Below are 26,022 nucleotides of genomic sequence, written 5' to 3' on the forward strand. Positions count from 1 at the left end.
AGGTATGGAGGACCGTTAACATGTGAATGCGGTCAAAGGAGGCGTTAGAGGAGGTGTGTTAACATGAGGCGCTGAAAGAAGTTAAGTAGGAGAAATACCAACAGCAGAAGGATGGGGAAGAAGGCTTGAAGGAGCTTTGTGAACTTCAACAGTTGATCAGTGAGATGAGTAAGAAGCAGGTTGTTAAAAACAAGGTGGCAGAGGAGAGTAGGGCATAGTATGTGAGAAACTGGAAGTGGCTGAAGGAAGGTAAGGTTGGGTGAAGATCAGGTGGAGGCCATAAAGATGAGGCATAGGTTGGGTAAAATGAGAAAGGGGTGTCAAGAGGAGAGTAGATTCTTTGTGCTTTCTGAAGGAGTTAAAAACAGGCTCTTTAGTTAAAGTGCCACTAAACTCTTTACTCACAGGCCTTCGATCACTTATTCTTTTCCATCTACATCTAGATACAGTATCCATCACCAGGTGCACGTTACAAATACCTAAAATTCAAATCCAGGATAGGAGACAATCACGCTCTAGTAAATCGGGGAACTTTCTTTGAGCCAGTGACCAGTGTAGCCCAGGCTCCTTGACTTTACCTGGTAGGCTATCCAATTATTCACATAATTTGATTTGAAGGCAATACCCCAGAGCCTGCAAAAGTATTTGCTTCCCCAGAGCAGAGCCAGGAACTTAAGCTACTGGGCCGGCAAAGAGAGAAAAGCATGTGGAAAACATGCAGGTCGATATCTGAGGCTATGAGCAACAAGGTTGAAGAACCTGGAAATCAGTCTGCGGGATAGAAGGGTGCAAGAACTCAAAAACCTAGCTTACTTTGGAGAAGAGGGCCTTGTAACAAGTGCTAAGAAAAGGCAAAAGCCCCCTCTCATGAATTTAGGGACATTTCTGGCCAGGTTAGGACTTGAAGTGTTGATTTGTCTATCCTGAACCCATTTTTCCTGTGCAAATTACCTCAATGCAAATGTATGTTCACTGAGATTTGGTCTTCATCTAATTTCATATTCCTTTAACCTTCAAATACCCCATAGGCAGAAATAACCCTTTTCACGGTCAGAGCGGGCAAATAACATACTCCTGGATTGCTGATGCAAGGGTGTTGGCTCAATTATTGTTGGATTACCTCAGTTGGACCCATGTGCCAAATCGCTTGCGTTTGCTATTGTCCTTTCAGCAACCTATCAACAAAGAAGCTTGAACTGGCTGCAAACAACCAGTATTCCTCTGCAAGTTAAAACCCTTTCTCTCAACGGAAGATTGCCGAACCACAGTCTAGGCCTTGGTAAGTGCACAAGTAGATCTATGGAACACCCTCCTCACCCGCCGCCAGCTACACACCTACCCCCCAAACCACTGAGGGAAATTCACCATCCTGCAAGGTTCCTAGCAGGAACTAAGAAACTGGACCACATCTCCCCCATCCTAATCGAATTACACTGGCTACGAATCAAGTCAGGAAACTATTTGAAACTGCTTGCATCACACATAAGGCAAGTTCTGCCAGAACACCAGTTTACCTAGCCACACAGCTTGTGAGCACAAGTGGGATGCACTCAAGGATCCAGAACATTGTGAGGCTCGAGACTAAATTGGCACACAGAGAAACCCGGCAAACAGGTGTTTACTTGCTATGCCTCAACCAACAGGAACACCATTCCAGTCACAATCAGTAAGGCTTCAGCGCTCTGACAGTTAAGGAAAGAACCAAAGAAGCTGCTGTCCAGGGGATACCCATGAGTCGCTTAGATAACAACCTGGGACTCCTAGGTAGATCACCTCTTGTAGAGGATATTCAAGCTACAATAACATGCCACCCCCACCCCCTTCCACCAACCTCTTTTAACCCAAATTACATGTACAGCTCTCCATTGCTTCCAAGATAGGTTCACACTTTATGCACCCAAATAAGAACAACAATAACGGGTCCCCAGCAGTAGAGGTGGCAAATTATGCTCTGACACAGGATGTGCATACTGTAAGAACAACAATAACGGGTCCCCAGCAGTAGAGGTGGCAAATTATGCTCTGCCACAGGATGTGCATACTGCTTAGCCACTGAAAATGGGTGATTGTGGAATATTCCCAAAGCTTCATGCCTCTAAATAAACATGAACATCGTCCCAAGAATTACCAGCGGGTTGTGGCTGAGTCTCTGGGAAAATTAAATACATTGATATGTAAGAACCCAGTCTTTGTGTGTATTTCTCTTCTCCAGGAAACAACCAATTTCTGAGTGGGAAATAAACAATCTCTGGCACTTTGGCGTCCCTGAGCCCCTCAGATTCCCTTCCTCACAAGATGAATGGGCTCTTCCAAAAATAACTATTGTACGTTGTAGCTGGATAGAGATATCTGGCAACACAAAGGTAGTCCTTATGGTATTGCAGTGTGGTGTATTAGTAAAGTTTCAAAGAGTCCAGTGATGCCAGAAATGAACCTCCAGAGTAGACCTGCTTTTGAACAAAAGTGGTTCTTTTATTTTCTGTAACTATTCAAATCCTGAACAAATCATCACATGGTTATGGAAAGTAGTACATGGGCAAACATTGCATCAAGAAAAGGTTGCTGAAGTGCCATCATTCGTATGATATTCAAAACATCAATATTTCCAGACCTAAGTATATGCATCTGTAGCATATGAGTCATAACGTACATCTCATTTTTGATATAAATGATCATACTGATGCCATTGGCAAATACATCAAATATGTATTAATTACTTTCAGACAAAACATATGTGGAAAAAGTAACAATTGAAGAAAAGAAACCAAGAGAGACATAGGGCCTCATTCCGAGTAGGGCGGTAAGGGATACCGGGCACCGGTAAGGAGACTGGTGCCGGTAATCGCTTACCGGCCTACTACGAGGTCCCTTCCTTAACGCCTGGTCTGACCAGGTGTTAAGGACGGGACCCGTTAAGGGACCTTGGCGCAAATAACGGGCTTGGCATACGCCGGCCGTTATTTGCGCCCTCCCCATTCCCATTGAGCCTTAAGGGGGTTCAAATGGGAATGGTTTGGTGAATGGGGACTTACCCGCCCCGCCAAGGTCTGACTAGACGGTAAGTCCCCATTGCACCAAACCGGACACAGTACCGTTATTGGTGGTAGTCATGGCGCACATAGCGCACATAGCGCCATGACTACCGCCAACCTCGGAATGAGGCCCATAGAAAGAACTCAGTGGCGCAGCCTACTAGTTTTTGAAACAGATCAAATAAATCACGTTGAAAGGTTCAACCCCTTATTAGGGTCTAAATTACATTTATGAACACTTAAAGATATTCTACACATAACCCTATCCTGATGTAAATTGCCTGATATTCCTTCAAGTGAACTCATCAAATATAATGTTTCTATAAGATGAGTGTACTGAGGAGACAAAAGGAGAAACTAACACAGACCCATTCATTCTGTGCCCAGCTAGTAACCTTTGTAATTTTTTGTTCAAAGGTAACAATTAGTCAATGTAACCATGAAACCCCGATCAGTGCAATAGTGCGACACATTGAGAAGGGCAACCCTCCTTTTAAAACTTTCAGATTATATTGTGTTCAGTTTCTCTTTAATTTATGGGGCCTATAGAACACACAGTTTTCCAGTTGTATAATTGATGATACTAAATTCGTCTGTTTCTCGTGTTCATATAACTATAAACGTCTAACAGACATATATTCTATAGCAACACCGTATTGCTATGGCTGCTGCCAAAATATAGTCTTAAATATTTAAATAGGTATCTCAAGATCTGGCATATTAAAAAATGACTTCATTTTCCCCTAATAAGATGGGTCGTGGGAATGTATGATTCCACAAGAGCACTTGATAAATATGTAAGTTTTAAACTGCTGCAGTCTTATGAAAGCCAGGAGATCTTTATAGATGGAGATATCTGGTACAGAAACTTCCTGGGTTGGCCTCCCGTGGTTTAACAACTGTAGTGTTCCTCCCAGGGGGATACTAAGAGCACTGACCATTAAGTGGAAGAAAAACCCTCCCACCACCCCGTGGGTGCTGGAGACTCTTCAGCCTCTTTCAAGGCCTTGATGAAGATGAAGAAAGTCGAGTTCCTTCCCCCCTGAAGGTCTCCGCTACTCTTCCCCGTCCACTCAGGATTCATTGCTTCCTGCACTCCCACAGTGGCCTCAGGCCATCTGAGGGATTGGAGAGGAAACAGTCAACAATCCCCTCCAGGAAGACCCTCCCACTTAACTGAAAGGGCATTGTCAGAGACTACCTTACGAGGCTGACCAATGCAAATAGTCTTCCCTTTCCAGGGATAAGCATTGGATTAGTATAGCCCCACTTTCTATGCTGTAACTCACTTGGCTGAGACCAAGCAGTGTTCTTAGTAGATGCCAATTCAGATGCTTTCCCTGGCATGGGGGAGGGGTGTCTTTTGACTCCCCTGGTGCCATGGATATTCAAAACATGGGACTTGGGTTGGGGCAAGTTTCCATTGGAAGGTCCCTTACGCTGGTCTGGGCTTCACAAACGTCATGTTTTCCTGCTGGCCTACCCATGGCGTTATCATGGGCCCGTCTGTTTTTCCACAGAGCTGCAGGTTCTATAATGACCCCCAAATGTTTCATGCGGTGCGTTGATGCTCATGCCCATCATATGCCTCTTCATCCAGCAGTGGGACTATGTGTGAGGCTACAGCTGCTGTACTGCAGCCAGGCACCTGCCCACACAATGTTGTGCCCCAACATGCTCCAGCTTGCACTATTGGTGGGTGAGTATGGTGTGCCACGGGACACAGCCCTGCACATGGCATTGCCTCATCAGCCTGGTCGTAAACCTGAAAATTGGTTTTTACGGGTGAAGTTAGCAAAAGTATCTTGCAATGACATTATGAAAAGATGTGTGCAAGGGAGAAACGAAAGCATAGTGTTATAGTAATGGTTTTGAGTACCTTGCCCATATTTCACTCATTAGCATCATTACTTCAAATTGGCCATCTGGTCTGCAATTTCAGTGCATTAATGACAACATGGAAAGCAAGCATTGTATTGGTAGCAGGCAGCAACCTGTACACCCGTTATTCTTGATCACTCGGCTGCATTTGACATTGCCAACCATGAAGTGTTGATTAACATCTTATCCTGTCCTGGCATAGTTCTCCTTTGTGTAAATGCATACAGTTTGTGTTGGTGGGCTGTCAGTTTTGGCCCTCTCCCAATGTGTTTTGGCCCACAGGGCTCCATTTAGTCATCCACATAGTATAATATATGCAAAAAATCTCTGGGAGATCTGGTGATGAATATGGGTCTAAAGATTCCCTATTATCCTCGTGACAAAAAGAGGGCTATCTTAGTGTCGTCTCCAGCAAATGTCGCCCACCTTGTGGACTGTCTCTTCACCATCAAGGATTAGATGTCTCAACTTTCTCTCAAACTTAACACTTCAAAGACTGAATTTGTTTTGGTATCTTCCTCTGCTGTTTCCGGTTCACTTCTTTTGCTGGCTTGGCCCATACACTTCTTTAGCGATCACCAACCATCTTTTGGATTTACTCTGGACTCCTGTCTGAACTTTGTGGCATGTTTCTCATCTTGCACATATTCCTATGTTTAGTTGCCCTTTGTGGGTCCCCTTCAACTTGCATGTGCAGGCCCCCAGATATCCTTGCGCGTGGCACTTGCAAACTTTCCCCTCACTGCATATTCTCCATAATATTTGTTTCTCCAGATGCCATAGAGATTTTGGGTGGGTAGGACAGGTACTACACACCAGGCTCGGGATGGGATGCGCAGCCTCTGGGGGAACCCCTTCTACCTCCACTTTGGCCCGCGTCTAGGAGTGGGGTTTGGTCCCTGGCCACCACATCTAGTTAACACCTAGCTTTCAGCATGTGATTCCATCACAATGTATATAATTCCTAAATTACTCAGAGACGTGTTTAGAAGGCGAGAACCTGCACACATTGGGGGGCATGTAGGGACCCTAAAATAATGGGAGTGCAAAAATAATCACTGAACTTAAATGAGGAAGATGGAATGTAACACTAATAGGGTGAGATGAAAAGCTCTACGAGCGAGAGAACATAAGTCTGCCAGGGGGCTGATTTTTTTAAATTTGATTTTGTGTATTTATAAAAAGCACTCATAACAGACTCTACCGTATACAGTGCAGCTGACATTGAAATTATGAGATCAACAAGCGGTGTACATATCAAAAAGAAATTGAGATGCAACCTGTGGCTCCCATGATCCATCTCCATTCACTATAGTGACTAGTGCGGAGTTGTAGTCCAAAACATCTGGAGAACCAAAGGTTGCCGACCTATGCAGGGTCTATGTGATGGAAAAAGGTAGATAAGGGTTGGGTGGCATACAACAGGTGACGTAGGGTGATCTTATACACAAAAAGATGGATTGAAAACATTTTGGTGCCTGTTATTTTGATAATACCAACTTTTCAAAGTACTCATTGCATTCTAGCAGTTCTGTTGGAAAATTAATCTGTTTCATGTTCTAAATGGAATCTCAGCAAAGTCGATGGCCTCCCAGGAACCAGAGTGGCAAAAGCAGTACAGACTTATCACATTGTTCGAGTCCAAAATTCAAATGCAGGGGTTGCATCCGTCGTGCAACTTCAATATTTTAGAATTATTTTGAATCCATATTCACGGAAGGATGGTAGCAATATGAAAAGAAAACACTGCCTCGCTGGTTGAAATATTTGTTCATTAAAAAGGAGGAAAATATATCTGGGAGCTGCAACGAGGGCCATGTATTGAACCTCCCATTAAGCTGCTTCGCTGTTCGCGGCCGATCAGAGTTATTAGAAGCTGGAAATGCATATTGCTTTGTTCGGCAACTGCTAAATCATTTCACAGAGCGATTAAATGTTCCTGGTGCTCCAATCTGATGCAATTAAACTGTCAAAAATATTAACACTGATGCCGATGAGGATTTTAGCAGGTTCTGATTTAGTGAGCGAGGCAGTCTGCAGCTATCGGCGCCGCCGCCTCCTCTTCCCGCCAAGACACACTTTTGATTGTAGGGATTTTAATGCAATTGCGATGGAAACGAAAATATGAGACATCAATATAACAAGATCAAACATGAAAATGGGAGATAATGGAGCGTAGCCAATCCTATCACACAGTTTGGTTTGTGTGCTTTAAGATGATTTAAGGCGACTTTTATGAGGATAACGTAAGCTGGTCAGGTTTAAACCAAGACACAGGGGAGGTACAAATGCATCTAATCTAGGGACGAAAAGTAGCCCTTACCTAGATCCACTAGTAGCGTTCAAGGTCTTTTCAAGCTTCAGATGCATACAGATGCATGCTAGACAAGCTGGCATATTACTGGAATAACATTAGCGACACAAGGGAAACATTGGATTAATGCTTCAATCTTTGTTATAGCAGAAAATAATGGTTTTGTATTTGATTAGCCAATTCCTAACCAGGTAAATGAGAACCCTCCAACACATCCCCCCCTGAACGCCGAGATCTGATGGTGTGACCTTGATGAAGGCACACAGCCCAAGGAGTACAAACGGCATGGCTTTGTGATAGACGTATGGCTCACCAACAATTGGTTTCAGCTAACTGCTGTGAGTGGAACAGAGATTTAAGGAAGTACCCTTTGTGCTTGCGTGACAGAGGGTGTCCCATCAATTTCGCCAGCTAGCACTTGTAACGGTAACCATTGTTCTTAAACGATCTGTCACTTTTTGGAAGGGAGGAGGAGAGGGGTTTAGAGACGACTGCAAAATATTAGCTAACACGCCAGGAGGCATCGCTCTTTCTAGAAAAGAAAAAGTGTGGCCCCATCCATGACCTGTTGTGTTGAGTCACCAGTGAAAGTTCCCACAAGCATCAACACATGAGATGTAGGCTCTTACACAAGTGCCTTGGTTGCTTTTATTACATTTCTCTATTAAGAGACACGCCTAACAAATCCTCAATAAAATAAATATAAATAAAAAACATAGGGACTGTTCTTAGAAGTGTTAGGTGAATACTGCTTGCTGGGTGCAAGATGGTCAAAAGTGAGTGTGTGAAGTCTATACCTATTTTATCTCAATCACTGCTTTGTTTTTAGTCAAGGGGGTGGTTGCTTACCTTATATTGAACCTCTTATTCATTTCCAAAAACCTTAGACATGGCCTGCATCTTCTAGGATATCACAGCAAACATGCTCCTAGCCAAGGGTATTCTTAGCTGAGAAAACCCTATGTTGTTTCTGCAATGAGACTTGCTGTTCGGTTTCATGGACCATAATGGGACTAGGATTAGATCCTGGGTCTCCTGAAAACCACTTACTTTTTATGGGATTTTTTTCTTCCATAGGACCTCTAAGCCCTGCTCCGAAATGAGATGCGGGACATCTCCAGTGGCTAGAACTCCAAACCGGCAACTCTTGTAAACTACAAGCAGGGGAAATGATTAATGCATATAAAATGATAAAGGATCTGCACAGAAACCTCAATAACCAACGCCTGAGAATGCACACATTGGACAAGGGCTATAGCTTCATGGATTTCTTTTTCATTATGGGGGAGCCTCGTGCCACACTAAAAGAAGGGCAGTTCTTTTCATAATGGATAGAAACAAAGAGGGATCTTCAGTTATTTGCCTTAAAACCATTCTCAATATCGTCCATACAAAGTCTCTATGCTATTATTGGGGATGCATTGTGGCTAGGCTACAGCAAAATGAATTGTCTGGTCCTTTGCTTCTCCCAAAGACTCGCCAGGCCACGCCACTATCAATACAAGAATCGGGTGAAACGTCAGGACTGAAAGTGTCAATCTGTTCCTCAAGATGGTGTCAGAATTAGCAATATCTGTCCGTATCTGTTCCAGTACGTCTTAAGTGCTCACTTGTAATTAGAGTGCTTAGAAGACTAAGTCATGAACAGCTATATGCAAACCTACTATTTAGGGAAATGCAGATATAGCAGGGAAGCATAAGCAGTCCTCATTCCTGGAACTATGGCATAAGTTAAATATTTCCTGCTGCATGTTTACAGAGAGGAGAGTCTCATTTTGCTATCTGTGTACATGGTAGTCTTTGCTGCAGTGAGAGAAGCCCTTCCCCAGGCTCTGGAAACTGGAAGTTGATTGCACAGTTTTAAATCTTGCCATCTCTTAATAAGTCAGTGTTTGTGAAACACAAGTGTTGACCACCTTTGGTTGCCTAGACGACTATAGAAGGATCGGAACCCATCATGGGAGCTACGACTTTCAGTACCTGGACCCATACAATATGCCGCAATATACTTTGGATAGCCCAAGTACACGCGTGCAGACCTCATGTATATATTTAATGTACAGCAAACTCCACCTATAGATCAACTGTTTACATGCCTTCTCATGCTCTGCACTAGATTTGACTTGTACACATCTCTCTCTTCTTGTATTGCACTATTTCTGTTCAGAGCATCCTAGCCAGACTACTGTCCTGTTGGCCCTGGGCAGGACTCAATGCACCATAACTCGACAAGGTTTAGCCCTTGGAGACTACTGCAAGGGTGCGCTGGTGCAGTATTAAAAACAAAAACTAATCATATGTAGGTGAACGATAAACATCACCCTTAGCATTATTTTTCGTGTTACAATGTATTCATTTACAATGTCTTTGTTTAGTTAGCATGACGTTAATACTGATTTTAGCATTGCCTTAAAGGTAATTGGCTCTAGTCTTGCATCAGTGTCTAATGTTTTGATTGGCAACTAGTGCTGGGCATCTTCCATTTGTATCGTAACATTACAAAATGAAGCTGATCTTGGCATCACCCGATGCCGCCTCCTCTCAGGTCACCAGTTCAGATCCCGATCAGATGAGTAGTGACTGAACGCCATTACCCGCAGACAGCGGGTCCCCAGCGGAAGATGTTCACATCACAGAAACAACAGTGACTACTAATTTAAATAGAAATGGTCCTGTGGAGTGAACTGTACTCTCATCTGTACTGCCTGGCCCCTGGGGACCAGGAATGACGCACGCTGACTGCCCAGTGTCGGGACCTCGACACTCCTGCCACTTAGAAAGGCTGAAGAACCTTCTGCTAGGAAAATGTTAACACAATTCTAGGTCTTTAAATGCATATGACAAATATTTTAGTGTGGGATGCAGATGCGTACAATTGTACTTGTAGAAAAATGAGATCACTATTCAAAGTTCTGCATGAAACATGCATTCTTTCTTTTTAGCAATTGACTTTTAAGATCAGGGATGCAGATTAAAGATGTACAGAGTTCATCCAGAGCATTGTAATGGTTAACGATCTAGGCATTAAGGTTTCACTTCATTTGGCTGTTCATTTTTCATCAGAACATTTGCAATACTCTTCCTTGATCTCCTCTTTGGGGGTGATTTTAACTTGACCCACATACCTGGCTGCAGACAAATCCTTTACGGTCAGTCTCGGGCAACTATAGGCGGTCCTTGGCACTGATGCGTTTCATACATGAGTTGGATGTATTGGACGTCTGGAGGCTTTTATGCGGGTCAGTGGGTGGGGTGAGAATAATTTCACTTTTTACTCTCCCATTCACAAAGGGTTCTCATGCATCGATCTCCAACTGGTTTCCTCTCCCCTTGTTCAACATGTATCTACCACTGTCATAGGCCCTAGGTTATTCTCTGACCATTCCCTTGTCTTCTTAGACCTTCATCCCCCAGGGGCCTGAGCCCCGCTCAAACGTAAATGGTGTCTTTATGATCTGCTGCTCCTCGACGTTCCACTGTGAACAGAGGTGGCAGATATGTGATCACAAACTAACAGAGAACATGGGACTAGAGCTGAGGTGGTATGGCATGCCCCGAAGGCTGTAATCCGGAGAGGGGGGGATGGGAGGGGTGGGAGTGATTAGCTGCTCGGCTGACCATTTTGCAGCTAAAAAGCACAATAAGGAATTACTGGAGTCTCAACTTGGAGACTGTGAAATGACTCCTGCGTTCTCGATTCGGCAAGATCCTTTTGTGAGCTTATGGCTAGCAAGGTCTAATTTAGTGGCCCTTACAGCTAAATGTGTTTCGCACGAGACAATCTTACTATTCACACTCTTAACAAAGCCTACAGATTTTTAGCACACAAACTTAAGTGGCAGAAATCCAGGAATAGCATACAAGCAATCCGGGACGGGCAGGGTGTGCTTCAATTTTCAGAAGTGGGTAAATTAGAGACCATTGCTGGTTATTATGAATCCCTCCTGCGGGCAGAACCCCTTAAGAAAGACATTCAAGCTACTTTCCTGGCTGAGGCATAGCTGCCTTGGCTCTCGGGAGACCAACTAGATGCTCCAATCACACAAGACGAAGTAAAGCAGACTATTGGTTCTCTTGGTAACCAGAAAACCCCTGCCCCAGATAGGTTTTCTCCCTGCTTTCTACAAGACCTTCCAGACACAGCTGCTGGGTCCTCTCACATCCCTGTTAAATTCATTTTTAACATCAAGTATGGTGACACAAACAATGTCCGAATTCTATCTCTCCTTGATGCTGAAGCCAGGCAAGGACGCAACTTCTTGCGGGTAGTATCGGCCGATCGCCCTTATTAATACAGATGACAAGATCTACGCAAAGGTCCTGGCTAATGGAGTGCCTCCCTGCCCTGATATACCTGTATCAGGTGGGCTTCATAGAGGGGCATAGCACACCTGATAACCTCTGGAGGGTCATTAATGCGATAGAGCTGTGGCGTACTCTGGTGACCCCACTTCGTTGGTGCTAGACACCAACAAAGCCTTTGACGGAATTGGCTGGGGGTTCATTAGTGGGAGAAACCTGAGGCATTTCTCCCAGGTTGTTCCTGGGGAACCTTTGTTCAGGTGGCCAGGGGAGGGCCATTGCTCTTGGCTCCCAACGAGCGAGGGAGGATCACCTGGGCAGGGGGTCCTTGGAGACTCCGAGAGTTGCGCCCTTGGATGAGACGCGGTATCCCATTGTTTTCTGATGCAGCCCTACCCGATATCCCAGCAGTCGGTGTGGGATATTGCCACCAAAATCCCCCACCCCCACGAACCCCCTCACTCCCCAGTAATTTCTCATAAGGAAAAGGAGAAAACAGGGGAACTCAAGATTATCTCTAAACCCCAATACAAATGTTGCCTCTTCACAACACTACAAATACCATAATTCCATTCTTCTCTTAGAATATCAAGAGGGATGTAAACCAACACCTAGGAGATATCTCCATCTTAACTCCCTGTTTTGCGTATATTTGACCCTGTGGGGAAAGCACAAACACTTGTGGCTCCCTGGCCCCATCAGCAAAAACAAGTAATTGGACTCCGACTAGCAGTAAAAACACACATACATCATATAAGATTTTAAAACAACTGGCTCTCGGGAGACCAACTAGATGCTCCAATCACACAAGACGAAGTAAAGCAGGCTATTGGTTCTCTTCGTAACCAGAAAACCCCTGCCCCAGATAGGCTTTCTCCCTGCTTTCTACAAGACCTTCCAGACACAGCTGCTGGGTCCTCTCACATCCCTGTTAAATTCATTTTTAACATCAAGTATGGTGACACAAACAGGCCCTTTATTTATACAATACATGTATAGATACCAATAAATAAACATAAACTTAGATATATAAGAATTTCGAATATAGGTTACATCACCTTCAAACGTGAGGCAGAAGAAAACTTAATCTTGGCCACCAACAACGCTGCTTAGTCCCTCAGCAGGTAGGCAAAGAGATCACTGCGTCCAACTAGGTCTTTAGCGGAGCCTCCTCCCTTACAGCGAGACTGCATCACCCGGGCGTCCAGATTCCAACTAACTTTTTCCATACAATGCTTTCTCCTTTATGGGGGCATTTCCCCGCACTTCTCAATTGCGTTCTGCTCTCGGCCGAAGAGCACATAACAAATCAAAGGGACAGAGGGTGGAAAAATCCAGTTAGAAGTGGAAAAACCCAGAGCGCCTCTCTCTCGCATTCATTCCCAGACCCCTTATCATGCACCGGCAGTGTGTTCGAACTCCCTTTTTGTACTCGTCCTTCAATGGACAATACAATAACTATTCTCTGCAGTAAGTCCACTCAAATAATATTTATGTGACAGTGCTCTGTTTTCGCTGCTACTTGCTCATTCTGTGAGGCCAGCGGAAACACAGACTTTATTACTGTGATGGAAGATGAGTGTTCAGAAATGGCTGCATCAACACCATGTTATTCTGGCTCGCATTTTTCACACAAGCATTACACTGCCATAATCCCATTCTGTATTTAAATCTACAAGGACTGGGATGAGGAAGAGACAGATGGGAGTCATGAGGATTACCCATAGGAATCTATAGGCAATGGATTCCTATGGGCAGTCTCCATGTTGTCCCGATAATGAGGCCAGGTAGAGTCAGGCAGGGAGGGACAACTACTCACACCTGACTCCAATCAACTCTAACTGGGAGTAAAAAAGCAGCACCCAAAAACAGCATTGTGAGCGAATTGGGGATGCCGGAAGATGCCGGAGAGGAGAAAGCCCTAGTGAGCTGCAGAGACCCTGGGATACCTGGAGGAGGAGAACAAAACCATCCAAACACTAGCCCTGCTACCAGAGAGGAGATTGCAGTGTGGAGGAGGAAAGAGTACTTCCAGAAGGCAAGACCAGGGTCTGCAACTCCTCCGCTGGGCCAGCAGGCAAACCCAGGCCAGAGGGAGAGACCCTGACCTCATAACATCCCCTTTTGGCTCCTGCAGCTCCCAATGACAGAAAATGCCATTTTGGGGGGAGCAATGAAGTGGGAGCAAAATTAGCTCAGTGCATTCTGGGACTAGAAGTTCCAAACCCTTTTTGGTTGAATTTGTGAACTTTGGAAGGAGGCTTAAGCCCAGCGGAGGGAAGCTTTCTTGCTGAACTTTAAAATGGTGTCTGAGCCCCACCCTTGAAGAACTTGACTGTGCTACAAAAGAGAAGTACCCAAGCCCGGCTGAGGGAAGCCTTCTAGGTGAATTGTAAACTTTGGGGTCGCAGTCCGACAGTGGTGAAGGAAAAGATGCAAAAGAAGCCTTCAATACAGCTGTTGAGTCAGAGGAAAGTGTGAAACCGGTCTCTGTCAAAAGAAGATGGCGAAAGTGTGAAAAGACATCCCTTGAACTGTACATAAAGAACTGTTAACACTGCAGGGGAAAGACCAGCTGCAGAGTGGTCTGGCGCAATGTAGGTGCTCACTCAAAAGACTCTGGCTGATCCCTCTTATTGTTGAAACTTAGACCTTAAGAAATCTGAAAGGAAAAAGGTCAAAGTGGTCATACAGGGGCTGAGTAACACCCCTGTACAGTCAAAAGTATTTGACTGGCAAGTAACTGGAAAGCTAAGGGAAAGCTAAGGGAAATAATTCCAGTATCGTATGAAAGTAGAAGGAACTGTGTGACTGGCAACCGTGAACCCGGCTGGGGGGATGCCTTCAGAACGGGGTGAAGCATGATGCTCCAATGAACATTGTGTTGACAAGAGTGAACCTGACTGAGGGATGTCCACAGTGGATTGTTTAAAAAGACATTGAGACTTGTGAATGCAACAAGAAGTCTTTTGGAATAAAAGCCGTAGTGAACCCGACCGAGGGAGGCTAACATTCGTAAAGGGTCTGAGCCCGGAAGAGGGGGACCCAGGGGTGAAAGTCATCACCCAACATACATGCAGAAAGGAACTTTTTGTTTTTGTCATTTTGAATACATTAGGTCTCAGAGGCAAGATACTTTTTGTAGGAAAGAGACTTAACCACCGAAGATCCTGATACCAGTGTAACAGAGCTGTACCTTGTGCTAGAAAAGTTAGAGAGTGTGCTGTGCTCAGGAGTCCAGCCTTGTTTCGTGCTACAAACGTGGGCAAGGGAGACCCCTGGCTAGAACATACTGACTTCATTTGTGAACACTTACTACTTTTCCTGTGACCACTATCCCACACTCTTTTTGTAACTTAGTTGCAAGGATTAGGCCCTTTTATTTGACAAGACGTCACTAGGACTGCCTTATTATTGTTTGATGGTCGTGGCTTGCTCCCATCTTAGATTTAGGTTTAGATTAGGCGTTTATCTCGCCCACTTTAAGCCAATAAACACCCTTGAACTGTGATCACTTGTCTTTTGACTTACTGTTGCCATAATGCGTTTCTTACATTAGACTGACTTTGCAATGGTTTGGCCCCAACTTTATCGCCTGGGTGATGGCCTGTTACGGCTCCCTACCGACCAGACTTTCTATCAGCAGTTGCTACTTGCACTATATCCCTTTACTCGTTGACTTGACGGGGGTGTCCCCTTTCACAAGAGTACACATAAGGGGGACCACAGAACAGGATTTTTCCTGTTCGTACTCCCAAACGTTTTTCACACACAAGAAGTACAGGTGCAGTTTCCTGCTAAAGTAGAATAAGATGCTAGTTCATAGCCTATTACACCCTCCAACCAATGCTAACTGTCCATGCAGTGGTGTTCTGTCCCTAGATTGTGCTGGTTTGTCGCCTATAAAGGGTGAGAGGATAGGGGAAGAGGCTGGCTCTAAATAGACTACAAAAATGTGGGCCAGACAATTTGGTCCACCATTTGGAAACCACTCCTGTTTCTTAAATAAAATCCCAGACAAAAATAGTGGGTATCTGGATCCAGAGTATAAGCATGAGGGTTATGGTACTTTAATACACCTGCTATTATAACTCAAAAATACAGAATGTTTAAAACCAGCAACAAACAAAGAAAAAAAGAGAAAAATAAATTGGTTGAGGGTGACTGGCCGTTAATCCGGCATCCCTACTAATATCTAGTTAACCGGTTTCAGTGACTGGAATAGGTGTTGCCACTTTCTTCAGGTCCTAAAAAAAACTCATGGGGCCTCATTACGATTCCGGCGGTAACCGGCGTGGAAAAACCGGCAGGTTACCGCCAGACTCGTATTAGCATTCCGCCTCCTCCGTGATTCCCAGAATTACCGGGGCATTACGACCCCGGTGACCCGGGAATTCCGTAGGCAGAATTGTGTAAGTCCCCATTCCCATGGAGCCCCATAGGACTCCCTGGGGATGGGGACAATGGAAACACTGGTTCCGTCTATGACAGAGCCGGTGTTTACATGTCTGCCTGCAGGTGGGTGGTGTTAAACCCGCCAGGTCAGACCTGGCGGGAGAGACACCTCCTGCCTGTAGGACTCTTAATCAGCCGGTCCGGAAAGAACAGTGGTGGCGGTTTTACCACCACTGTTCTTTCCGGCCCGGCTGTGTCGTAATGAGGCCCATGATTTTGGATGTGACGTGTGTGTGTGTGTGCCATTCCTTCAATCCCTCATCCATAGGCCCTTTCATACCTAAAGCAACTGACTCAGCTGATTGTTTGGTCAGGAGATGAGAGGGATGGCCTATTTTGGATTAACGGTGATCAGTTCCAATTCTAAAAGAAATCTGTTTAAATTACGTTTCTGTGCAAACGTGTCCTCCGCTGCTGCAGTGTCCCCTTTCATCCCTGATCTTTGCGCTTGTGATGGAACCCCTGACAGCCTGTATTCAGGCCAACCTACGAATTAGAGGTTTGTGCATTGCAGGAATAGAGCACAAGGCTGCTCTGTATGCCAGCAATGTCCTCTTTATGCTAACAAATACATGGATGTTGCTTCCGGAGGTTATGAGTCTCCTAGCTAAATTTAAAGCGACATCAGACTTTGCAATCAACCTGGAGAAATCTAAGGGCCTAAACATAAGAGTCTTTGCATTCCATGTCCCTAATATGACAGGATTTTCCATTCCAACGGTGTGATCGAGAATTGTACTACCAGGGGGTCAAATTAACTCTGGCAGTAACAGACCTGTAGAAGTCCAACTTTGTGCTGCTCTTTAGAGCTTTGGTCGTGACCGGTCCAGGGGGGCCACACAGGAGATCTCCTGGCTCAGCCAGAACACTGCTGGCAAGATGAACTTTATCCTTATATTACTGTATCTCAGCAGCCCCTTCCAGTTCACATTCCCAGAGCCTCTCTCCAGGCACTATACTGAAATGTGAGTTTTATATGGGGAGGTAGGAAGCCGAGAGTTAGTAAGCAGGTCCTTCGCACCAACAAGAGCTGCAGAGGTCTGGCTCTACTGATACTCCATGACTATGTGATGGCGGCTAATATCTCTGGGCTGCTCTCATGGGCGAGGATTGATGAGGCGGCACACTTAGCCACAGCAAACAGATCTTGTAGTGGATTGATTGCTCCTATTTACCACTAGATCTACACTATTATTGGTATTGTGCAATCTAGAGCTGGGGCATCTGGGGGTAAGGGGAGGGGGGGACACTTGGGTCTTTCTCACTGGTATTGTGTAATCCCAGGTTTGCCCCTGGCATGGATAGTGGCACTTTTTTATAATGGAGGAAGGGCGGATTAAAGCAACTGACTCAGCTGTATCACGAGGGTTTCCTGCTGACCTTTGATTGCAAGAACATATTCCACCTTCCCGAGACAGAGCGTTTCAGGTATTACCAGCTCTGCCACTTGATTTAGGACCCTAATACCTGAGCAGCTGGAAAGAGGCTCCCCCACATCCCCCTGAGCCTGAAACTGTCACTTCAGGACAGCGTTACAGTAAAGATAATCTCTAAGGTTTATAGATTGCTAGATAGTTAAGACTCCTGCACTTGGTTTGCGTACATGGCCCAAAGGGAGAGGGACCTGGGGCGCCCTACACCTGAAGACAATTGGGTACTAATCTGACTAAGCGTGGCAGCGTCCTCCCAATGTGTGTCCAACAAAAGAGAACTCTTATAAGGTGCTGTATAGATGGTACTTGTACCCTACCCGCCTCCATAAGTATAATGCTACAATTTCGCCCTTTTGTTGGCAGGAGTGCAGACAGGGGTCACCTTCATTCACATGTGGTGGGGTGCCAACTGGCTCAGTCCTTTTGGCGGGAGGTAGTAGCCATTGTAGCAGAGATCACTGGCATGGCTTTACCGATGGAACCAGGGACTATTCTCCTTGGGGACTCGGTGGAGTCTGTTTACACCAATGAGTGGCTGCAGAGCTTCACTTGGTTCTCAGTTGTTTTTTTCTTACTAGCATAGCTTTGGCCAAATCTTGGAAATGCAAGTAAGGTCCCCAGGTAAACCTATGGTGGTACACAATCTGGGAGGTGGTGGCGGCAGAAAAAGTGAGTGCCTTGCTCCACGATGGAATTCAAAACATGTCTCTACTTGGCACCCTCTACATGAATCTTGCCAGAAATTTACAGCACAATCATTTAAACCTAAAATGCTAAACCACTTCTCCCCGATGCAGGATACTTGCACTACGTCTCTAGTCAAACAAAGTATTTGTTGCATAACCTTGGTCACTCTGTTAGTTCATTCCCCTAGAAACGTATTCATGATTTGCACTTTATTGTAACAGATTCGTCCTTTTTGCACTTTTGTTTCATTGCATTTGTTCCTTTTTATTTTCTCTTGTTCATTGAAAAACGGATGAAGTCTTACAAAAAAAGAAAACGCAAGCAAAAACCTTTTGCAATCCCTAAAATGCAATGTTCCAAAGAAATGTGTTCAATTTGCCAGAGTAACATAAAAGAAGGCACATTTGTTTTGCTGTAGTCCCCCCGAATGGGACGGGTATGCCCAGATGTGGGTCCCATACCTGCTGGGCCTAGAGACCCAAGCTACTCCTCATTGATGAGGCCCAACAAGTATGAAACATGTTTGGGGATGCGTGTGGCCTCATGCAAAAGGGATGTGACCAAGCAGTCCAGGCTGGGCTGACCCTTTTTGGGGTGGGACCAAGCCTGATTTGCATATTGTCTTTTCCCTTTTGTAATGGCTTGGCAGGCGAAGAATGATGGTCTAGAGGGTTGCTCAGAGCAATGCCAGAGGTTAAGATTCATTCTAAACCTTCCAGTCATCACCGCCTTTGTTTAACATGAGAAGAGGAAAGCAGAACTAGATAATCTAGCCTAGCTTACTTTAGAAGCAGCATCCGTTGAGGAGGACTCAAAGAATGTTGGAAAATTGTGGCAAAGGGCCATCTTTGACAAAAAGAGATGGAACTATCCAAAAGCCTACAGACCTATCTCCTTATTTAACACATCCTTGAAGATCTTTGGTAGGTGCCTTTTACATAAGCTGGAAAAATGGGTTATGGAAATTAACATTCTTTTTCGGATTCAGTTAGGATTTCGACCCAATCTGGGGACCTTAGAGCAGGGTTTAAACTTGTATCTATTGGCAGGGAGTCAGGAATGAATCCCAGACCTAAGTTTGCCATGTTTTTTAGTTAAAGACTTTTATTGAAAATAAAAGGGGCTGGGAACAGGCCTCTCTGACCCTAATCAAAGAGGAATTTCCCTATCTAAAACAAAACTAAGGATCTGTCTGTGTCTCAAAAATAAAACTGTCCTCTGTCCAAAGTTCTATTCTGACCCTCACACTATAAACTGAACTCTAAGGTGAAAAGGAAAGCTGTCTTTAACCTTGCGGGTTCAGAAAAGTGTTCTTAAAGGAAGAATAAATGGTTCCAACACAAAGTTCTTCAAGGATAAAGGAACTTGCTCCAAAGGGTAATTTCCTTCCCCTGGATTTCTCTTTAACACAAAAGTTCTTAATAATACTGACATGCAAGACTGTTCGGTTTTGTAATTCTGTCTCTTTCAGGATCCCTGGTATGTTTCTCCACCAGGGTGTTTACTTTTCTTTTGCTCCACACAGTCCTGATATTTCCTCTCAGGACTTTTTTATATTCAAACACTTGCAATTGCCTGGTGTACTCCATTGCCATGACTTCTTGTATTCACACACTTGTAACTGCCCGATATACTCTCCTGCCAGGGCTTCTTGTATTCATACAGCTGTAAATGCCTAGTATACTCTCCTGCCAGGACTTCTGTTCATAGGAAACTTCTACACACTCCTACTGTTGTACATTTACTTGGTAGGCTAATATAGCCCCTTGATATTATTGTGTTTGGCTTTCTCATGTATTGATATTGCATACAATCACATACTTGCAAGGGTCTTGTTTGGAATTCAATTTCCCCTTTTATTTATTTATGTATTTATTTATCTATAATACGCCACGGACACCCCAGGCATCAGGGCGCACATGCACACAAAGACAATAAAAGACAGACGGGACAGTGTTAGGGCGACAAGACGGTCATGGAGTTCCTGAGTTTACTACTTGAAGAGTGTAGTCTTGAGTGTGTTCCTGAAACTCAGCAATTGTTCTCTCATCTCAGTTCACAGGGAAGGGAATTCCACAGATGGACGGCCCGGTCAGGGAAAGAGCGACGAAGACCCTTATCATTTTTAAATGATGAGCATGACACCAGGGCCAGGTCGGAGGAGCGCAGGTGTCTTCCGGAAGAGTAAGGGGTCATTGCAGATTTGAGATAAGGGGCTTTGCAAAGAGGCAGCGGTGTACAATGGTACATGTTTTGAATTTAATGCAATCCTGAATGGCCAGCCAATGTAGATCTTTACAATGTTTTGAGATGTGTTCCTTCCATGGGATGTTTTTTATAATTTGAACTGCATCATTTTGGATTTGGTGTCATCTTTTTAGACTGGTGTTATTAGGTGTTATTGGCCCCAAGAAGCAGTGGATTACAGTAGTCCAGCCTAGATAAGATGGTGGCGCGACCAATGGTGGTCGCATTCTTTTCAGTCAGAAAAGGTCTCAGAAGTTGGAGGTGGTAGTTGCTGTTTCTACTAACCAGATTGGTGTGCTCATCCGAGTTGAGTGAAGCTTCCAGAGTTTTAACTTTATGTTGGGCTGGGATTTTGATGATATTGATGACGAAATGTGCATATTTTGCATCTAAGCTTACCCCTAGCCTGGGAAGAGCCGAAGATGAGCAGCTATGTCTTCCCTCCATTAATATACACAGTTTACGGACATCTGCATTACATTATGCATCTTTGCTTTTTCTCTTTCAGTTGCTCTGTTTATGATTATTCACATTCGGCGCATTACAAAATATGCCTCTCGGTGTACTCCCCAGCTCTTCTTGGCGTTCTTGTGCTCTCCCGTGGTCAGCTGACAAAGGTACTCTGTGTGCTTCAATCTCGAAACCACCTTTTCCTTGCTCTCTTGTGGTTTCCCGTTAATTGCCAGTCCCGCCCCATGCTTCGATAAGTGAAGCACTGCTTGTCCTCCCCTTCCATACGCCCAGGAGTCCCTCAGCGGCTCCTGTCATTCCTGCAGCTTGTCCTGCTTGTGCACTGGCTTCCTTCTTCCTTGGTGAGCTGCCTGGCTCCACCACGCCTATCTGGGGGTTTTGGTTCCTCGAGTCTCGTGGAGAAGTGTAGCTTTCTTTCACCGACAGCAGCCTTTAGTTCTCTGCTACTGCTCTTTAAATGTCCCAGGTACAGGTGAATTTGAGCAACAATTAGAGCACTCACTGTGGTTGTGTTCTCTTCCCTTGCGTATTGCTAGATTCCTCTTCCTTGTCCCAGTACTGCAGTAAATCTGCAAACTGTAGTCCATAGTTGATGATTGGTTTGAAAAACTTGGATAAGCTTTTTCAATGATTTTAAATGGGAAATCAGTCTTGGGTGGTTGATAAATGGAACTGAAGAAAGAGGTTTTGCAATTTTCACAAGGTAGACCAAAGTTGGAAGGTTGGACTACAGGTCTGGATGAAAGGCTTTCTGGGTTCTTCATACAAAGAAGATTAAGGTTATGACAATAGGTCATCATGGTATTAAACCTGGGTGGGATATCTTCACGGAGAAATGGGGGATACCATTTCTCATCCGATAAAGCTATGACATCTTCACAGAGGTTGTCAACCCCATGTGATAGTCCCCCATATGCCCACCCCCAGGGTCAGGATCAGGTAGTGAGGTTGGCATCGTGGAATGAGACACAGAAACTAAGAAACTAAGGAACGTCAGTGTCAGTAAGTTCAACATAAACATCTGTTTGTGTCAGAATCCTATACTTGTCCTCACCACTAATACAAACATATGTGTAGGGACATCAAACATAACTTAAATAGTGCTCCAAACATAAAGTTCTGAGCTACTTCCAGCTCTGGCTAATTTGCCAGCCTTCTCTCCCGAATGTCTTTCATTTCATCACAAAGTTCAATTTCTCTTCCTTTGAATGTTGGAGGAAATACCGTTTTATGAAAGTTAGTGTGCCCCTCCCCAATTCAACAGAGTTCCAAGGTAACACAATTTCAGGACACCAAAATCAGGGTTTCCTTCCCCAAAAATGAGGATTACCAAGAGTTGTTATCGTGCTTTCACCACAGTAAGCTTCCTTGTTAACATGCAGGAATTCTCTGGTCAAGGCGCAGTTTCAGACCACACAGTCCACCCATTACATGTCACGCAACCAGGAATGTAACTTTCACTTTTCGATCACAAGTGGTAGTTCTCTGCTCTTGGCGCACTTTCAGACCACACAGTCCACCCATTACAGGTCAAGCAACTTTCAGGTTTCCTTTAAAGTACAAAAATGGCCAGTTAAAGTGCAGCTTCAATTTGAACACATTGGTACCTTTCATTCCATGTAACTTCCTTTTGATTTTCACTTCAATGTTCATTAAGGTTGGTTCATCTTATACCATTGCATTCATATTTCAAAATGTCTTTTAGCTTCAGCGTTTTCAGTTCTGTATTCGAAATAAAGGTCAGCTTACTTGCTGTATTCCAAACAGAGTTCAATATGTGCGTTCATTCAATTCAATCACCATGGTATTCAAAAATATTTATTTTCACTAATTTTATTAAATTCCCTCTTCAATATGAGCAATTTGGCCCTTTTTGTTCATTGCAATGTATTGCTTTTACTTATTTCACTCGATTCAGTATAGTTCATTCAGTTAGGTGTTCAAGTAACAATCTGTTTCATTCAATGTGGGACATTACTTTCACTTAGTGTGCACGCTTCGGTCAGAATACATGGACCATTATCTGGACTGCCTCCTTTGAGTGCTCCGGGGTATTATAAGTGTTCTGACACATACCAAGTCTTGGCAGCTCCTACGGCAGCTCCTTCGCTTTGCATCTTTCTCCCAAGGGACCGCCAAATAGCTTGGCACTTCTCTTGGCGCTCACCAGCTAAAGAATGGAGCTTTGCCTCTGCCTATATGCAGTGCATGCTGCTAGCCTCGCCATGGGTGGGCATCTTCAACCCGCATTCCCAGTCCAGGGGGATCCTAAGGATTTCCTGTGGCGTGCTGGTGTCTCCTATCCTTTCGACTTCCATTCTGGTTCTCCTGCTCTGATTCTGACTCTAGCTCTGACCCGAGCTCTCTGTTCTGCCTGCTGCCACGACTTTTATACACCTGTGTTGGCCTAACAGGCTACAGGTGGTGGTCAAGGGTTTGCCTTGCCTGACCATAATTAAATTAATTAGTGGGGTATGCCTGACCTTCAGGTCTCTTGTTTGTCCCAGTACTTGCATGGGTCATGGAGATAATCTTCATGGCTCCAACTTTCTTCATCAGTCGTGTTATACAGTTTAAAATGGGGAGAGAAGGTGGATACATTTACAGTGACCCATAAATGTTGGGGGACAATCAGGGTCACTATCCTGGAGACAATAGGGATACTGAGATTTGTTCTTGCATATCTCATTACCCTTCCTCTTCCTTTGTTTAACATGTCTGGTATAATACTGGTTCCTACTTTGATCAAAGATCATGGCACTAGATTAACCTTCTCTGGTATAGAGATTCTTTTTGAAAAGGAAGATATGGAATACCGTCTCTAACCCATGGGTATCCCACTTTGTATCCCAAAAGGACCCTCTATCCAGGTGATCTTCCCTCGCTTGTCAACCCCTAGGGGTAGGATCCAAAAGAGATGGCCTTTCGTGGTCACCTGCATAGAGGATCCATAAGGAGTAGAAGTGCAAATGCCCTCAGGTACCTCACCGTAGCGACCGCCATCCACATGGGAGGAGGTCACTGCAGGGAAATCTTCAGACTTCATCGGATTCCTTACACAACTCATTCACCATATGTCAAAGAAATAACAAATCTACTTAGCTGTCGTGGACCTGAGCACACCCTTTGATAAAGTAAACTGAGATTGACTATGGCTACTGATCAGGTCCATGAAATGACCTTTTAATCCTCGCACATGAGAATAGTGAGGCCTGCGTGAGAAGCGGTGGCAGTGGCCACTGCATGCCATGGTTCCCGATAATATCCAGGGTGAGACAAGGATGTGTTTTGGCACTGCTACTTTTCTCAATCTATATCCATGCTTTAAACAAAGTCCTATTGAGTGCTGTGCTGACGTCCCGAAGATAGCTGATAAATTTGTACCAGTATTGGCCTATTGATTGTTACTTGTTTGTAATATTGTCATCCTTGTACATGTTTGCATACTTGTGTTTATTGCTGTTTTATGGAATCTTTGTATTGTGAATAAACTTTACTGACAGATACATTAAATAATGTAGTCTTAATTACTTGTGGCCCTCATTATGAGTTCGGTGGTAACCCTGCCGGTGCTACCAGCCAGTTGCCGCCAGACTCGTAAAACCTTACCAACGCCTGACATCCCAGTGCCACCGGGAGATTGCAAGTCTGGTGGCCCGGAAGTCGGGCACTGGTAAAATTCAAGTCCCCATTCCCATAGAGTTCCATAGGACTCTATGGGAGTGGGGACTCAGAAGCGCGGGTACTGTTGCTAACGGTGCAAGCGCTTTCGTGAACGGTCTTCCTTACATGGCCGCTGTGTCCGGCAGGGTCAGACTTGTTGGGCACAGTGGCCCCGGCAGGCAGAATCCTAGTTTGCCAGTCCGGAGACAAGGGTGCCAGTGATCTTACCGGCACCCTTGTTTCCGGTCCGGCAAACTTATAATGAGGCCCATTGTATCAATAGAGCTCTACTTCAGATGGGGCAATGCACCACCCACCATACATGTTCCTTTGTTTTGGTCAATTTACCAATGAACTGCGTCGGTTACATCCAAATGTTTGCTTTCCTTTTGTAACATTGTGTATTTTGTGTTCCATAAAAGATGGATTCCAATATGAAAGAGAATATGCTTCGCTATACCTTACTGTTATGCATGTGTTTATTTTTAGTGGAAGATGACCTGCTGAGCCCTCCTCACGACACAAGCACGGGACTAGAAGAGGTGATGGAACAACTGAACAATTCCTTCCCCAGTACAAGAGGTAAGCTGCATCAACTCAAGCAAACCAAGATTGCCCAGGGGAATTTTAATGGGGCATGTCGATGGGTGTAAGCATGATGAGGAAGATATTGTAAGATGAGATCTGGGCAGGCAGAAAGATGACAAAAACAAGTGTGTCTGTTCTCTTTTTAATGTACATTTGTGTTTTAAGATTTCAGAGTTTTTCCTTTTTCAACACATAGGCAGAAGACTCCACTGCTTGGGAGGTTATCTTTAATCTCTACATTATTCTGAAATATATTGGCATATGTTGGGAATCCTAGACTGGTAGTTCTAATGATTATATGCTATCCAATGATGTTCGCAACTTACATTTACCAGAAGTCATTGATATTATTTAGGAAATAACAAACTAGATGACTATAGACACCTATGTTATGCCATCCAATATTCATACTGCACCCATCACCAGCATAGTGACTTAAAACGCCTGGCCTTGTCCAAAATATTGTAACCCTGCCAGGGTGTCACCAGACCTTAGTCTGTGGAAAGGAAGGGGATGGGGAGTGTTCGAGAAGGAGGCGATCGGAAAGAGAAATTAGACTAGAGAATCTCCAAAATCGGAGAGGAAATCCATATCACAAATACTCTCAAAATGCATGAAATAGTAATGGGAAATTAAAAGAATGCATGCATCCGCTGCACTTTTCTCTTGTCTTTGCTCGATGCAACACTCGAACAAGGGATGAGAACTGCCATGGTGCAGTAGCCGGTCACATATTATCAAGTCTACTTCATATGGCATACACTACCATTTTTCATAATGAGGATCGCTGGTCAACGAAGCTCTGTATCATTGGCATAAACACACGCAATCATTTCTGTACTAAGAAGTGTACTTTCAAATTGTTATTGAAATTGTACTAGGGCTCGAATTTCACCCCATTTGCTCACCACTGGCGACCCCTGATTAAAACTCAGAAAATCGAAGAGCA

General features: G+C 44.5%; 1 protein-coding gene across 12 annotated transcripts in view; it reads left to right on the forward strand.

Moving 5' to 3' along the window:
• Positions 1–26,022, forward strand: part of DMD (dystrophin) — a 7,616,828-nt gene that overhangs the window by 7,541,601 nt on the left and 49,205 nt on the right. For all 12 annotated transcript variants that reach the window (XM_069639082.1, XM_069639084.1, XM_069639079.1 and 9 more), the window contains one exon: positions 24,975–25,067. In XM_069639082.1, coding sequence (XP_069495183.1) covers positions 24,975–25,067 — 93 coding nt within the window. The remainder of the gene's footprint in view (positions 1–24,974; positions 25,068–26,022) is intronic.

This window comes from Ambystoma mexicanum, chromosome 7q, assembly GCF_040938575.1.
Source record: "Ambystoma mexicanum isolate Mex_15411 chromosome 7q, UKY_AmexF1_1, whole genome shotgun sequence".
NCBI lineage: Eukaryota > Metazoa > Chordata > Amphibia > Caudata > Ambystomatidae > Ambystoma > Ambystoma mexicanum.